We start from the raw sequence: 17,695 nt of genomic DNA on the forward strand, positions 1-17,695 counted from the left end.
GACCACCCCGTCGACTGTATCTTGCGTGTAGTTCTGAACTGTTCTTTATGATGTCCTTGGTTCTATAGGAGAACATTGAGAACCCGTTGTATGCTGAGGTTCGTGTGATAGCTGAGCCTGACCCTGAGCCCGACGCTAGTGCCACACCTGCTACTACTTTATCAGTCGAGGTAGGCACCATTTGAAAAAACAAACATTTAGGGGCTAGTTATAGTTCACATCTAAAATAAAAGCTGGTCAGCTTGTTTTCATTTTCATGGGATAGTTAGCTTTTTAAAGTTTTAGCTGACTTTTGACATAGGGCGAATTATCCCTTTAAATGTAACTCAAACAGACTGACAAGTTTTGATTTTGAGGTGAACTATCCCTTTAAAATATCAGACAATAGAGTAAAATCTTTACAGTTCAGGCTTTTATACCATTTTTCTTCTGGCTGACATTTTAGGGGGCCTTTAAGAATCCAGATGAGGAACTGACTCCCGAGGAACCAGTCGCCGACGAGTCACTAAAGGTATCCATGGAGATGATAAAGGACAAATAGACGTGGATACTACTCTGCACTTTGTGAAAATGATATATGATGATGAGTACTGTCATGTTTTAATTGTAGTGTACAGTTCTCTCTGTGTATACCATTACTATGAAAATACTGTAAATCTCATGCGTACTTGAATATGGTCATATGATGTCTATGTTGAAGATATAAGTTCATGTTAATTTACCCGAATGCCAATAATTGTTTCTTTCACACCACCCTCTTCAGTTCGAACCCATTCCTGATGACAATGCCGACGACGGCTTCACAAACCCAATGTTCTCGGTGAGTGTTCAAGTAATACGAGTGCATTCCATCTCTGCATTCGACAGTAGAATATGTGTTTTATTGTTTTCGTATGCGCTTTGGTGTATTGATGTCATCTTAGAATACTTAATAATACTTTCTAGTTTCAAATAAACTCCAAGCTACATCAAGCGCACGTCAAACATTTTCAAATCTTTAAACGCACAAGATCAAATACTGTCTGTCTTCATTCTACTGCTCTTTCGACAGGATCCCACTTACCCATCCACTCCAGCAGACTCCTTCATTTGACCTCCACACCAGGCAAATCAGTGGACAAAACAACAGGACTAAACACTGGACTAAACTGAACACTAGGACTAAACACTGGACTAATCATACCTCCCCCACCTTTCCCTGGTTGGAAAATGGGTTATTAAAGCTAACCTACTGTCATTTTTTCTTCAATATATTTCACGATGCAATGATGTGCCAAATATGTGATTTAGTGGATTATTATCCAGGTAAGCATTAGAATAATGTCTCTGTAGGAGCTGATCCATCGTCAGTATTGTGGAATACTTATCATTTAAAGGTAAGATTTGAATGGAGAAAGCTGATCCGAGAGCAGTGCTGCCTTTCTTTTGATCCAATCAGTATGGACACATTCTCCAACGTAACACTGAGTGAACATTAACTCTACGTGGTGTTCTGGAGACGCATGTTCCATCTTCAGCCGTTTTGAGAACAATGCATTAAAACACTCATAAGTTCCATTGCTATCGGGAAACTGGGGCCCAGAGCAGGTAAAGGAAGTGATGTGATTGTGGGTGAACGGTAGAACTGATGTTTCTAGAATGATGTGCCTTAGTTATAAGTCTTTATAACTAAGGCTATATTTTGATGATTACAATCTGTGATTTATGATATTTGATTGACTCTCGTCATAAAGCGAAACAAGCTGTTGATGTATATGATGTTGTAAATGATCTTGTTTGATACTGTATGATTAAACCGTTTGTTGTTGAGTTTCATAAGTGTTCTTGGAGATGAACCTTGGCAACCAGGCCTTCGGTTTCTTCATCCCATCAATTATGAGAAGGGCCCTGTGTATTGCTAAATAATGTCACATGACCTGAATTCTTTTGCTTTATTTAAAGCTTTTTCATCAATCTGTCCCCTTTTTTAATGTCAGATGGTCCAGAACCATCCTCAGACAGTTTCTTTCATTTTTTGTATAATTCTCATTTCTAGAAAAGGGTTTAAAAACCAGGTCATGTGACATGATTAACCAAAACACAGGGCCATAATTATGAATTATGAATTGTTTGGATGAAGGACAATATGGATGGTAATTATGTTAGTATTAGCAACAAGACATTGGCCACCACACCACAATACAGTAGACTACATATACACATATACTCTCTCCCTCTCTCTCCTTCCCCTCTCTCATTCTCTGCATCCCTTTTTGTGTTTGTGTCTGTCCACTCCACACATTTGCCAAGCAATCAGCATAGAGACTCACACTGGTGTCATCTGAGTAGGATGACCCTGATACCCATGTAGTGTTTGCTGTGACCCACTGAATTTGGCTGCTGTGCTCCCTGCTCAGCCATAAAAGCATACAGCCCTACACTAACCACATAGCCACGCCTTAATGATTACTGATTGGGTAACAAAAGCAATGACTACAGCACTTTGCAACTCCCTTCCTCTTCTCACCTCTCCTCCCCTGTCCTCCTCTGCCTTTCCCTCCTCTCATCCTGCCATCATAAATGTCTTATCACATCAAGGCTTCCCCTTTGACTGAGTGGACTGTAACTACACTCCAAAAGGGTTCTTCGACTGTCCCCATAGGAGAACCCTTTTTGGTTCCAAGTAGAACCCCTTTTGGTTCCATGTAGAACCCTCTGTGAAAAGGGTTCTACCTGGAACCAAAAGGGTTCTACCTGGAACCACAAAGGGTTCTTCAAAGGATTATCCTATGAGTGTAGGGCACTAAAAGAGAGAGGGGGAGTAGATGGAGGATAGAGTGGTTGGTTAAGGGATAAGTGGAGTGATGGTGCGGTGATGGAAGAGTGGAGGGATGGGGGGGCAGAAAAGGAGTGAAGTAGGGGGACTGGTAAATTTATAACCATAAAGGTGCTATCTAGAACCTAAAAGTGTTTTTAGGCTGTCCCCATAGGAGAACCCTTTTTATTTCCAGGTAGAACCCTTTTGGTTCCAGGTAGAACCCTTTGGGGTTCCATGTAGAACCCTTTCCAGAGAGTTCTACCTGGAACCAAAAAGGTTCTCCCTATAGGGACAGCCGAAGAACCCTTTTGGAACCCATTTTTCTAAGTGTGTCATTTAGCAAACACTCTTATCCAGACCGATTTACAGGAGCAATTAGGATTAAGTGCCTTACTCAAGGGCACATCGACAGATTTTTCACCTAGTCTGCTTGGAATTCGAACCAGCGGCGTTTCAGCTACTGGCCCAACGCTCTTAACCGCTAGGCAACCTGCCACCCCATAATGACTCGTAGGCATGTTTTAGTTCTACTACTCCCACATGTCAAATCTGCTTATCAGCTCAAGCATGTCACAATCAGCAGCATTGGTGAAGCAGCTAGAGAAAGAGAGGGAGGAAAGGGGTGGACCACAGATCCTGCATGCATGCGTCTGTATGTGTGAGAGAGGGAGAGGGAGAGCGAGTGGAACGGCCTGAATGATATAATGAAGATAGACATATAGGGGGAGGGAGGAGCCTGAGCGAGAGATAGAAAGGGAGGACCAGCGAAGTGCAGTGCTGCATGCGTGTCTGTGTGAGGAGGAGGAGAGAGTGATACAGATAGCAGGGAAGCTAATGGCAGGTTTACACAGGAATCAAGACACAGCGCTAGGCACCAACCCAAAGGAGAAAAGGGAGGGATTGCCAATGCACACACGCCCACACAGATACACACCACAGACAAAGCAGAGCATGAATAAGGTAAGGATCTTATTCTGTGTCATTTATAATTATTCTGGCAGACGTCTCAGCGGGAGGGAAGGATTCAGCAATTAAAGAGATTGAGGCATACAACGCGTGTCCACCTTTATGTGAAAGCTGCAGGGATGCTCAGCCTTGTGTGTGTTCTTGTGAAACCTGCTAGGATTCTCCAAATGCTAGATTTGACAAAAACAAGTGTAGTGGGTTTATAGAATGCCATATGTAATCTTTAAATCAAATCTATTTAGTTTGCTATAGCTGCTTTATGTTAGATTTGATATTAGAGGTGGCATTGAATGGCATGGAACTGTAGGTTGAATGATACATTTAGTATGTCTTTGTGTTCTGTGGGGGGGGGGGGGGTCCGTGTTGATAAGCGTGTGCTGTGTTAATGCAAAGTCAACTTCTCAGACTAATTATATCCATTGATACAAATTGCATTTGAATTGCAAAGATGTCTTATGGAACATCAGTAATGGAATAGCAAGGACACATATTGCATTCTTACTTTGCATGACCGCCCCTGCTCTCTTTGGCCTGGAATGATTCAATACATGACCTTAGAGTGATCTGGTCATCTCACAATATATATATTTTTTAAATACTACAGCATATTTTGAAACCACTTGCCATAAGCCATCACATTGCTTACACCAACTCGTTGCTTTTCAGACACTTTAAGGGACAGAGGAAAGAGGTTTGTTTGCAGACCGAGCAGTCAAGCATTACTTAAGGATAACAGGTGAGGCCGTGGGCTTTGTCACGCACCAACACACACACACACACACACACACACACACACACACACACACACACACACACACACACACACACACACACACACACACACACACACACACACACACACACACACACACACACACACACACACACACACACACACACACTGGGTAGAAGGGCAGATGGTGCCAGGTCTGTGTTTTGAGTGACCTTGCCTTCCCCCTCTCTGGCATCACCCAAAACAACAGATAAATCATCCACTCTTCATCTGACTCTACAGGCAGTCAAACAGGTGGTGAGGGAGAGAGAAAGGGATGGCGAGAGAGAGGAAAGAGAGGAGAGTGCATGTGTGTTTGTGCGTGACACCACCCTTGGCATTGACAGAGAGATGGGGAATGGAGAGAGATGGAGGAGAGAGAGAGTGAGGGAGGGAGGGAGAGAGAGGAAGAGAGAGGGAGAGGTCAACAACAAGGGGTCAAAATCTGCTGAATGAAGACCGTGCTATCATATAATACTGTGACCTTAGCTGAGGGGGTTCACCATCTGTCATAGAGACAGGCACTATGAAAGGCTATTGTATGCCTACGCAACGTAATGATGAGTAACCTTGCCTGAGACCTGAAGACTTGTGTCAGAGCTAATGCTCATAGGCTTTGTCTCAATAGGCTGATGTGGTCCTGAGACACAAGACCGTAACTACAGGAGTGAGCTACAACAGATTTGAAGAAAATATCTTAACGATCTCTTTAAAAATCTGTTCACACTGCTTATCATTTAGGCCTCTGAAGTTTAAACAAAGAACGATTTTGGCTTTTAACACTGTCGCAACCATGTCCATTAGCCCGATGCTTAGGGACGTGGCTAAAAGTACAGACCTCTTTGTCTAATGCTTAGTCTTCTGGACCAGATGATAATCCTCTCACCACCCTCACTACAAAACTACTGCATGCAGCAATATAGTATAGTGTGCATGTAACAGAGTGCCATGCCACAGATGGTACTAACAGATTGTAGTCCCACTGCTATTCAATAGACCACTCTGTATTAGAAAGTACTACCAAAGGCATTCCTCTTGTCCCGGACCATATAGCCAGTAAGAAATGTCATGTTGTTCAGTGGCAGGCAGACAAATGTCAGTGGGAGGAGGCTGTCCACTCTAAGCTCTCCTCTACTGCTTGTTATCGGAGTCCTGGAGAGGGGAGGGATGGAGGAATATAGGGGATGGACAGAGAAGATGGTGAGGGAGAGAAAGAAGGTAGGGGGGAAGGGCAGAGAGGATGGTAGGGAGTAAGAGAGAGGGAAATATGTGGGCATGAAAGAAGGGGAAGAGGGAGAGGGGTAGAGAGGACGTGTAGGGAGAAAGAGAGAAGAGGGATGGGGAGGATGAAGGAGGGAGAGAGGGATAGAAAGATGGGTTGGGAGGTAATGAAGAGGAATGGAGAGGGCGAATTGAGGAGAGAGAAGGGATCCAGCTTTTGTCAAATTAATATCAAAAGTATCATTTTTAGCATTTTAGCTAACCCTAACCCTTTCCTAACCTTAACCTAATTCTCATAACATGCTACATTCATTTTCCTAACCTGCTGCGTGAATTCTAACCTGCTACGAAAAGTCAAATCTGACATTATTTTAACAAAAGCTGGATCCCTTATAGCCATGACCGAGCAAGAGGGGGCCTGAGAGGGAGGCAATCTGTAGAAATTACTGATTTTCTGAGCAGAGAGGTCAGGACGTCATGGCCTGGTTTATTCAGATAGAAATGGACGGTCTAGATTGGAACAGACATGGCTTTTTGTTGAAGTGTATATAATCATATTAATGAACTGCAAAAATCTCTGAAGCTGGAGACTCTTACTACCTCCCTAACTAGCTTTTAGCACCAGCTGTCAGAGCAGCTCACAGATCACTGCACCTGTACATAGCTCATCTGTAAATAGCCCATCCAATCTACCTCATCCCATACTGTATTTATTTATTTATCTTGCTCCTTTTCACCCCAGTATCTCTACTTGCACATTCATCTGCTGCACATCCTACCATTCCAGTGTTTTATTCCTATATTGTAATTATTTCGCCAAACACCTATTTATTGCCTTTACCTCTCTTATCCTACCTCATTTGCACATGCAGTATATCGATTTTTCTACTGTATTATTAATTGTTTGTTTGTTTATTCCATGTGTAACTCTGTTGTTGTTGTATGTGTCAAACTGCTTTGCTTTATCTTGGCCAGGTCGCAGTGGCAAATGAGAACTTGTTCTCAACTTGCCTACCTGGTTAAATAAAGGTGAAATCAATTTTTTAAATCCCCGAAGACCTCTTCCTAAGGCAACCATGACCGTTTCTATTATAGTCTCTAGCTTGTCAATGGTAGGCGCAGAGTGATTTGCTACCTCTTCTAGGAATAGAAGTATCAAATCAAAGTTTATTGGTCGCGTACACCAGTGGCGGTCTGTTCCGTTTATGATATTTTCTTTCATGAGCATGACCTTATTTCTACTACAGCATGTTGGATGACTGTCATTCATATTCCATTCACCCAATTCAAAGTAACATCGCTAGGTTTAGGCTACTACATGATACTCTAATTTTCCCTATACCCATCATGAGGATGGTACAACCTAGCCTATGAATGAAGGTTTACAATGTAGGTGCACACAAGTCGAGAGAAACATTTGAGATGACCGTGACACATGGACAGACAGTGACACATTCAATACCGCCTTGCACACTCTTGCCAGCATCTAGCTTAGCTAGGGTGTAAGGATTAGTCCATCAGTTGCAAACAAGTGTTTCTATTGGACAAATTCTGGTATTTTTGTCCCCGTTTAGTTTTCCCCGTTTAGTTTTCTTTAAGAAACGTTTTTCAACAGAATCTGTGGAATTTATACACCCTTGATCACGCATAAACACAGGTCATTTTCATAGCAGCCACGTTGTAATCATTCTAGTCTCTGTGCACTCTCCACCTCTCACCTTTTCCCTTCAATTGTGGACTTTAATGAACAACACATCAGCTATATGTGACCAGGCGAAAAAACCTTTCCAAGCCAAACCATGTCATAACCTCTACACACAGCCTACATCGGTGTCCCCGTATTAGCTAAAGTAACGTTCTAGTCAACATAGCTAATAGAACTAATGCTTTAGTAAACCCACTACAATCATGCAGTAACGTTAGTGTATAGTCAGTAAGCAGTTACACTGGCGTGCCCCAGTGGCAATAAATTAATAAAACCTAAAGCTTAACTTAACTTGACTTGGAATGAGTGTATTAATGCCTTCACAAATGTATCAGGTTTATCTCTAAATATGAGGAAATGTTAATTATTTGCGTTGAAAAGATGTGACTTAAACTAAGTTTGTAATATCCGTGTAAAAGATGTGATCACATATCTTGGTTTTAAAGTTATCAAAGATCAGAGAGAAGGGGCCAACTTAAATTTCTCTCCTATTGTAGAGAAAATTGGAAAGAGATTTAACTCCTGGTTAAGATATATTTCTTAGTCTGTACTTTTATCAAAATCTGAAGGTCCAGATTCGTTTATACCTCCCTTGCCTTGGATGTTCCTCTATCAGTAACTAAAATGGTTGATACTAAATTATTTAACTTCATATGGAGGAATTAACCTCATTATTTAAGAAAAGCGGTAATATGTAGCACCCAAAGTGCGGGAGGGTTGAATGCTATGGATTTTAGAACTACTACTCTACTATAATATTTAAGATGAAATGGATACAAAACCATTTAAGGAAAAAGTATTGTATTTGGAATATCATCCCTAATTTAATATTCCAACAGATTGGTGGTCTAGAATTCTTACTAAAATGCAACTTTGATATGGGTAAAATCCCTATTAAGCTTGCAAACTTTCATAAACATGTACTTCTAACTTGGAACCTCATGTACAAACACAATTTTTCCCCACATAGGTATACAATATGGAATAATAAAGACATAAAATACAAAAACAAGTCTTTTTTTCCAGAACTGGTTTGACAACAACATTATTTGGGTTAAACAATTATTGAATAATGATGGACAACTATATGATTATCCAGCATGTATGAGAACACACAATGTTACATTCACTCCTGAGGAGTATCAAACTGTTGTTAGAGCTGTCCTTAAAGGTGCTATTCTTCTTTTAGGAGAATATAACACTACTCCAAGTGAAACTATTGAGGAATTTGTAGCCTCAATACAATTAGAAGGAAATGACATTTTAAACTATAAATGTAATAACATGTATATAAGGAAACTATGTCAATAAACTATGTCAATATCCCATCTGCTAATGTACTGGAATTCAGCCCCAGGACAAGTGAACTGGAACAAAGCTTTGTTGTCTGGTAAATATTGTATATCTAATAAGGTGAAAGAAGTATCATACAAACTCATTCATAGAATCTACTCTGTAAAGGCCTTTATTATACACAGATTTAAAATAGCTATTGATAACAAATGTGTATTTTGTGGTTGTGACCCAATAAACTCTTGACCATTTATTTCACGACTGCTCTTATGTCAGAAGATTTTGGAGTGAGTTAGAAGATTTTATTTTAAAAGAAACAACTATTAATGTTCATTTGAGAGACTCTGGTGTTATGTTTTATTTTGATCCAAATGATATGGACCCTGATTTAACTTTCATTGTTCATTTGTTTATCTTTCATGGAAAATTCTGTATCCATAAAATGAAGTGGGCAGAGAACAAACCCCTCTTCACATTATTTAAGATATCATTTCAAAATAATATTTAAATTCTCAGTAAATGTAAAAACAAAAAAGCAATACACACCATAAAAGTATTTAACTAATTGAAAATGATTCTTGATATGTAATAACCCTGTCTGTTAGGTTTATGTACTCTTGTTTGTATATTTCAGTTTTTTTGTATTTGTTGTGTTCATTATAAAAATTAAAATTAAAATAGTTTTAAAACGTTTAAAAAAAGAAGATAGACATAGCCATCTAACTAATAGAAACACCCGGCAGACAAAGGGATGCTGAGTAACTAAACAAGCCAGCTGCATTTACTAGCTAAGTGAGTGAAACTGAAAGTGGAAAAAAATGATTCTCTCTCACTCTTGCTTCTCCCTCATTTTTGAAGAAATGAATTTGTTGAAAACTGTTCAACTGTCCCTCTTTCTTTGAGTTAACTACTCACCACATTTTATGCACTGCAGTGCTAGCTAGCTGCAGCTTATGCATTCAGTACTAGATGTATTCTCTGATCCTCTGATCATGTCAGTTCATGCTGCAAGAACTCTGATAGGTTGGAGGACATCCTCCAGAAGTTGTCATAATTACTGTGTAAGTCTATGGAAAGGGGGTGAAAACCATGAGCCTCCTAGGTTTTGTATTGAAGTAAATGTACCAAGAGGAGGACGGAAGCTAGCTGTCCTCTGGCTACACTATGGTGCTACCCTACAGAGTGATGTTGAGGCTACTGTAGACCTTTGTTGCAAAACAGAGTGTTTTAATAAATGATTTGGTGACTTGAACATATTTTGTATAGTTTTATCTAAAAAGGATTACTTTTTCAATGTTAATATTATTGATTTCCATGAAATTCATTGCGGAAGATGGTCCTCCCCTTCCTCCTCTGAGGAGCCTCCAGTGGCGTACACAGATTTGCAGACGTTTTTCAGGTGCACCAAAATGCTTGTGCTTCTAGTTCCAACAGTGCATTAATAATACCTAGCCAATAACAATTACTAAACAATACACAAATAACCAAACAAGTTCTAATGTAGAAAGCAATTTCATTCATATATATATATATATATATATATATATATATATATATATATATATATATATATATATATATATATATATACATAATACCAAAATGACAAGGCGAAAACAGGTTTTTAGATAATTTTGCAAATGTATTAAAAATAAAAAACATTTTCAAATCAAATCCAATTTTAATTGTCACATACATATGGTTAGCAGATGCTTGTGCTTCTAGTTCCGACCATGCAGTAATATCTAACAAGTAATCTAACCTAACAATTTCACAACAACTACCTTATACACACAAGTGTAAAGGAATGAATAAGAATATGTACATAAAAATATATGAATGAGTGATGGTCGAACGGCATAGGCAAGATGCAATAGATGGTATATTGTACAGTATATACATATGAGATGAGTAATGTAGGGTATGTAAACATTATGTAAAGTGGCATTGTTTAAAGTGGCTAGTGATACATTTATTACATCAAGATGCAATAGATGGTATAGAGTACAGTATATACATATGAGATGAGTAATGTAGGGTATGTAAACATTATATAAAGTGGCATTGTTTAAAGTGGCTAGTGATACATTTATTACATCAATTTTTCCACTATTAAAGTGGTTAGAGTTGAGTCAGTATGTTGGCAGCAGCCAGTCAGTGTTAGTGATGGCTCTTTAACAGTCTGATGGCCTTGAGATAGAAGCTGTTTTTCAGTCTCTCGGTCCCCGATTTGATGCACCTGTACTGACCTCACCTTCTGGATGATCGCGGGGTGAACAGGCAGTGGCTCGGGTGGTTGTTGTCCTTTGATCTTTTTGGCCTTCCTGTGACATCGGGTGGTGTAGCTGTCCTTGAGGGCAGGTAGTTTGCTCCCGGTGATGCATTGTGCAGACCTCACTACCCTCTGGAGAGCCTTACGGTTATGGGCAGAGCAGTTGCCGTACCAGGCGGTGATACAGCCCGACAGGATGCTCTCGATTGTGCATCTATAAAAGTTTGAGTGTTTTTGGTGACAAGCTACATTTCTTCAGCCTCCTGAGGTAGAATTAGCCCTGATGTGCCTTCTTTTAATAAATCTTCTTACGGCTGCTGTCCCTGTACAGGGATCAACATCAGCGGAAATTTCAGAGTGACAACTAATAGTACTCGATACAACTCAAACTTTCATTAAAACATACATGCAGGGTACTCAATTAAAGATACCCTCGTTGTGAATCGAGCCAACATGTCAGGTTTTTAAAATGCTTTTCGGCGAAAGCATGAGAAGCTATTATCTTATAGCATGCAACCCCCGAAATACCCAAAGGGGACGTAAACAAAATCATTAGCGTAGCCGGCGCTACACAAAACGCAGAAATAAAATATAAAACATTCATTACCTTTGACGAGCTTCTTTGTTGGCACTCCTATATGACCCATAAACATCACAATTGGGTCTTTTTTTTCGATTAAATCCGTCCATGTATACCCAAAATGTCCATTTATGAAGCTCGTCTGATCCAGGAAAAAACTGCTTTCCAAAACGCAACGTCATTTTTTTTATTAAAAAAGTTGCCTATAAACTTTGACAAAACACTTCAAACTACTTTTGTAATCCAACTTTAGGTATTAGTAAACGTTAATAATCGATCAAATTGATCCCGGGGCGATCTGTATTCAATAGCAGCAAGTCTTGAAATCATGGTCCATATTCTCCCTTTCATAACTTCCTCCGGTGTACTCGACGACAGGAAGTGCCTATTTCTCATTTCACCAAGGATTAACTTCAACCCAATTGCCAAGACTGGCAACATCGTGTGGAAGCTGTAGAAACTGTAAACTGGACGCTATCTATTTTCCCTTGCCATAGACAATACAGAGACTGGCGGCGGGATATATTTTTTGTGTTTTTTGTGAACAGTTTTCCTTGGGATTTTGCCTCCTACACACATTATGTTATAGTCGCAGATATTATTTAACTGGTTTTATAAACTTCAGAGTGTTGTCTATCCACACATACTAATCATATGCATATACTATATTCCTGGCATGAGTAGCAGGACGTTGAAATTTTGCGCGATTTTTAACAAAAAGCTGAAAAAATTTGCAGCCTCTTTAAGAGGTTTTTAACCACGCTGTCTGTGTGGGTGGACCATTTCAGTTTGTCAGTGATGTGTACGCTGAGGAATTCAAAACTTTCCACCCTCTCCACTACTGTCCCATCGATGGTTAGGGGGCTGCTCCCTCTGCTGTTTCCTGAAGTTCACGATCATCTCCTTTGTTTTGTTGACATTGAGTGTGAGGTTATTTTCCTGACACCACACTCTGAGGGCCCTCAACTCCTCCCTGTAGGCTGTCTCGTTGTTGTTGGTAATCAAGCCTACCACTGTAGTGTCGTCTTCAAACTTGATGATTGAGTTGGAGGCGTGCATGGCCACGCAGTCGTGAGTGAACAGGGAGTTCCGGAGAGGGCTGAAAATGCACCCTTGTGGGACCCCAGTGTTGAGGATCAGTGGGGTGGAGATGTTGTTTCCTACCCTCACCACCTAGGACCCAGTTGCACAGGGCGGGGTTGAGACCCAGGATCTCAAGCTTGATGACGAGTTTGGAGGGTACTATGGTGTTAAATGCTGAGCTGTAATCGATGAACAGCATTCTTACATAGGTATTCCTCTTGTCCAGATGGGATAGGGCAGTGTGCAGTGTGATGGCGATTGTGTCGTCTGTAGACCTATTGGGCCGATAAGCAAATTGGAGTGGGACTAGGATGTCAGGTAGGGTGGGGTGATATGGTCCTTGACTAGTCTCTCAAAGCACTTCATGATGATGGAAGTGAGTGCTACGGTGCGGTAGTCATTTACATTTACATTTACATTTAAGTCATTTAGCAGACGCTCTTATCCAGAGCGACTTACAAATTGGTGCATTCACCTTATGACATCCAGTGGAACAGCCACTTTACAATAGTGCATCTACATATTTTAAGGGGGGTGAGAAGGATTACTTTATCCTATCCTAGGTATTCCTTAAAGAGGTGGGGTTTCAGGTGTCTCCGGAAGATGGTGATTGACTCCGCTGTCCTTGCGTCGTGAGGGAGTTTGTTCCACCATTGGGGAGCCAGAGCAGCGAACAGTTTTGACTGGGCTGAGCGGGAACTGTACTTCCTCAGTGGTAGGGAGGCGAGCAGACCAGAGGTGGATGAACGCAGTGCCCTTATTTGGGTGTAGGGCCTGATCAAAGCCTGGAGGTACTGAGGTGCCGTTCCCTCACAGCTCCGTAGGCAAGCACCATGGTCTTGTAGCGGATGCGAGCTTCAACTGGAAGCCAGTGGAGAGAGCGGAGGAGCGGGGTGACGTGAGAGAACTTGGGAAGGTTGAACACTAGACGGGCTGCGGCGTTCTGGATGAGTTGTAGGGGTTTAATGGCACAGGCAGGGAGCCCAGCCAACAGCGAATTGCAGTAATCCAGACGGGAGATGACAAGTGCCTGGATTAGGACCTGCGCCGCTTCCTGTGTGAGGCAGGGTCGTACTCTGCGGATGTTGTAGAGCATGAACCTACAGGAACGGGCCACCGCCTTGATGTTAGTTGAGAACGACAGGGTGTTGTCCAGGATCACGCCAAGGTTCTTAGCGCTCTGGGAGGAGGACACAATGGAGTTGTCAACCGTGATGGCGAGATCATGGAACGGGCAGTCCTTCCCGGGAGGAAGAGCAGCTCCGTCTTGCCGAAGTTCAGCTTGAGGTGGTGATCCGTCATCCACACTGATATGTCTGCCAGACATGCAGAGATGCGATTCGCCACCTGGTCATCAGAAGGGGGAAAGGAGAAGATTAATTGTGTGTCGTCTGCATAGCAATGATAGGAGAGACCATGTGAGGTTATGACAGAGCCAAGTGACTTGGTGTATAGCGAGAATAGGAGAGGGCCTAGAACAGAGCCCTGGGGGACACCAGTGGTGAGAGCGCATGGTGAGGAGACAGATTCTCGCCACGCCACCTGGTAGGAGCGACCTGTCAGGTAGGACGCAATCCAAGCGTGGGCCACGCCGGAGATGCCCAACTCGGAGAGGGTGGAGAGGAGGATCTGATGGTTCACAGTATCGAAGGCAGCCGATAGGTCTAGAACAGGGGTGTCAAAGTCAAATGGACGGAGGGCCAAATAAAAAATTTAGCTACAAGCCGAGGGCCGGACTGTTCGAATGTTCATTGAAAATTTTTAAATGACGCATATAGTCTAGTGAACCTAATTGAACCTACTGAAAACCTAACAAATATATTCCAATATGATCAGATAAATAAAGCAATATTTTCTTATGGCTCTGTCAGTAATCTTTAATTTTCAACAGACACAAAAGACAAATTTCCTTTATATAAAAATCCCCATAACATGAACATTAAATGAAAGAAACCGGTATTCAAGGCACCATCAGTAGCCTATATTTTCTATTTTAGCAAAAGTGGGCTAAATTTACTTCAAAGAAAAAAACAATAATAGCAATTTTCTATCATCCACTCAACTGAAATATTTTTAAAATATAATTGGATTGAAATACAATAAAATAAAGTGCAAAAATCTATTAATCAAAAACAACACTTTGTTTAAGGAGAAGTAACATGCAGTGAAAACAAATATTAAACTTTAACTTTTAAACTTGAACTGAGTAAAAACTCTAAATATGTGATTGCACAGTAATGTTCACTTGTTTGAGGTTGAGGGTGATACTTGGTGGTGTCCCATCTTTTCCACAAGTTCATCAATGTTCGGGGTAAGGCTCTGAGCTGAGGAAATCCTCAGAATTGAGTGGAGGTGTTCAGCAGTAAGTCGACTTCTGTGTGATGTTTTGTTCAAGTTCATCAAAGAAAACAGTTGTTCACACAGGTATGTGCTGCCAAACATAGACAACGTTTGAGCAGCCTGGATGCGCAGCTGGGGCATTGTGTCGGGGAGGAAACGGGCGAACTCCGCAGCACCCACTGCCGCATATTTTGCCCTCAGTGCATCATTGCATTGGAGGTCAATCAACTCCATTTGGAGGTTTGGTGGTGAGCTTTCCACGTCAACAGCAAATGGGTTACCGAGCAGTTCCAACCTGCTTTTTTGTGCTTCAAAGTCAGCAAATCGGCGTCGAAAGTCAGCGGCAAGCATACCTATTTTATCAGCCAACTGTGCGCTCGGGAACGCACTGGTAGAGAGCTTCTCTTTCATGGTCTGGCAGCTGGGAAAGTGGCTCAAATTTTCTTTCCGCATCTGCGTCTCCCACAGAGTCAGTTTGGTTTTAAATGCCTTCACTGTACTGTACATATCAGAGATGACACGATCCCGACCCTGCAGCTGCAAGTTCATTGCATTCAGATGACTCGTAATGTCACACAGAAAAGCCATTTCACACAGAAACATTTCGTCTCGGAGTTGTGTTGTGTCTTTCCCTTTGCTGTCCAAGAACAGACAAATCTCCTCACGAAGCTCGAAACATCTTTGAAGCACCTTTCCCTGGCTTAGCCATCGCACCTCTGTGTGATAAGGCAAATCACCATGCTCCGTTTCTAACTCCGTCAGAAATGCCTTGAACTGGCGGTGATTCAAACCTTTGGCTCTGATAAAGTTAACTGTGCGCGTGATGATGCTCATTACATGCTCCATTTTCAAGGCTTTACCGCACAACGCTTCCTGGTGTATGATACAATGATAAGCTGTCAGCTCACCTGTCGCGTTTTCCTCTTGCATCTTTTCCCGTATCTTCGTCACCAGTCCGCTCCTGTGTCCACATCGCAGGTGCTCCGTCGGTTGTCAAACCCACGAGTTTTTCCCAAGGCAGCTCCATCTCATTTACACATCTTGACACCTCTTCATACAAATCATGCCCCGTAGTTGTGCCATGCATAGGACGTAAAGCCAAAAACTCCTCTGTCACGCTTAGGCTGGAGTCCACTCCGCGGATGAAAATTGACAACTGGGCAATGTCAGAAATGTCGGTGCTCTCATCCACAGCCAAGGAATATGCAATGAAATCTTTTCCCTTTTTCACAAGCTGCTCTTTTAGATTGATGGACAACTGGTCTACTCTCTCGGCAATGGTGTTTCTGCTCAGACTCACATTTAAAAAGAGTTGCCTTTTTTCTGGGCAAACTTCGTCACAAACTTTAATCATGCAGTTTTTGATGAAATCCCCCTCCGTAAATGGCCGGGCTGATTTAGCGATCTCTTCTGCCAAAATAAAACTGGCCTTGACAGCAGCCTGGCCTTGTGATTTGGCTTTTTTGAACAGAGCCTGTCGAGATTTGAGGCCTCGTTTTAATTCCTCTGCCTTTTGTAGCCTTTGTTCCATGTCCATATTCTTGTTGTTGTCCGCGTGTTTCGTTTCATAATGTCGTCTCAGATTATACTCTTTCAGTACCGCCACACTTTCTCCACACAGAAGACACACAGGTTTTCCAGCTACCTCCGTGAACAAATACTCCGACTCCTACCTTGTTTGAAACCCCCGGTTCTCAGTGTCCACCTTCCGTTTTGCCATTTTTGATGGGTATCTGAAAGTTAATTTTACTGTGATGCTGACAACTGCTGTGCCAATAAATATTGAAATGAAGCAGCCTACTGCTCGGTGCGTCACCGTTGCATTGTGGGAAATGTAGTATTGGTGCGTGTAAAAGATCTGCGGGCTGCCGGCTTGCTGCGGTCTGCGGGCCGGTTCTAATAATAAATCAAGATCATCCCAGGGGCCGTAAAAAACCTTCTCGCGGGCCGGATGTGGCCCGCGGGCCTTGACTCTGACATATGTGGTCTAGAAGGATGAGAGCAGAGGAGAGATAGTTAGTTATATTTATCTCAGTTACCTTAGCTTTCTTGTGAAGATGAACAATGGTGGCCCTCTTGAAGCATGTGGGAACAGCAGACTGGGAAAAGGATTGATTGAATATGTCCGTAAACACACCAGCCAGCTGGTCTGCGCATGCTCTGAGGACGCAGCTGGGGATGCTGTCTGGGCCTGCAGCCTTGCGAGGGTTAACACGTTTAAATGTTTTACTCACATTGGCTGCAGTAAAAGAGAGCCTGCAGGTTTTGGTAGCGGGCCGTGTCAGTGGCACTGTATTGTCCTCAAAGCGAGCAAAGAAGTTCATTAGTCTGCCTGGGAGGAAGACATCGTGGTCCGCGATGGGGCTGGTTTTTATTTTGTAGTCCGTGATTGACTGTAGACCCTGCCACATACCTCTTGTGTCTGAGCCATTGAATTGTGACTCTACTTTGTCTCTATACTGACGCTTAGCTTGTTTGATTGCCTTGCAGAGGGAATAGCTACACTGTTTGTATTCGGTCATGTTTCTGGTCACCTTACCCTGATTAAAAGCAGTGGTTCGCACTTTCAGTTTTGCACGAATGCTGCCAATCAATCCACGGTTTCTGGTTGGGGAATGTTTTAACAGACGCTGTGGGTACAACATCACTGATGCACTTGTTAATAA

The 17,695-nt window shown here is 42.0% G+C and overlaps 2 protein-coding genes across 6 annotated transcripts in view; both read left to right on the forward strand.

Annotated features, from left to right (window-relative positions):
• lrp2b (low density lipoprotein receptor-related protein 2b) overlaps nucleotides 1-1,809 on the forward strand; it is a 112,027-nt gene extending 110,218 nt beyond the window's left edge. The window contains 4 exon segments of the mRNA XM_046369298.1: nucleotides 69-170; nucleotides 446-511; nucleotides 764-820; nucleotides 1,052-1,809. Of these exon segments, the coding sequence (XP_046225254.1) occupies nucleotides 69-170; nucleotides 446-511; nucleotides 764-820; nucleotides 1,052-1,093 (267 nt within the window). The 3' untranslated portion in view covers nucleotides 1,094-1,809.
• A 1,101-nt stretch (nucleotides 1,810-2,910) lies between these two features.
• The window catches only part of mpp3b (MAGUK p55 scaffold protein 3b), a 34,565-nt gene continuing 19,780 nt past the window's right edge, over nucleotides 2,911-17,695 (forward strand). For 2 of the 5 annotated variants that reach the window (XM_046369299.1, XM_046369301.1), the window contains exons 1-2: nucleotides 2,911-3,757; nucleotides 4,430-4,499. The gene's annotated coding sequence lies outside the window, so the exon portion shown is untranslated. The remainder of the gene's footprint in view (nucleotides 3,758-4,429; nucleotides 4,500-17,695) is intronic. The other 3 variants (XM_046369302.1, XM_046369303.1, XM_046369300.1) reach the window with 2 other exon arrangements.

This window comes from Oncorhynchus gorbuscha, linkage group LG11 (genome assembly GCF_021184085.1).
Source record: "Oncorhynchus gorbuscha isolate QuinsamMale2020 ecotype Even-year linkage group LG11, OgorEven_v1.0, whole genome shotgun sequence".
In the NCBI taxonomy this organism is placed as follows: Eukaryota; Metazoa; Chordata; class Actinopteri; order Salmoniformes; family Salmonidae; genus Oncorhynchus; species Oncorhynchus gorbuscha.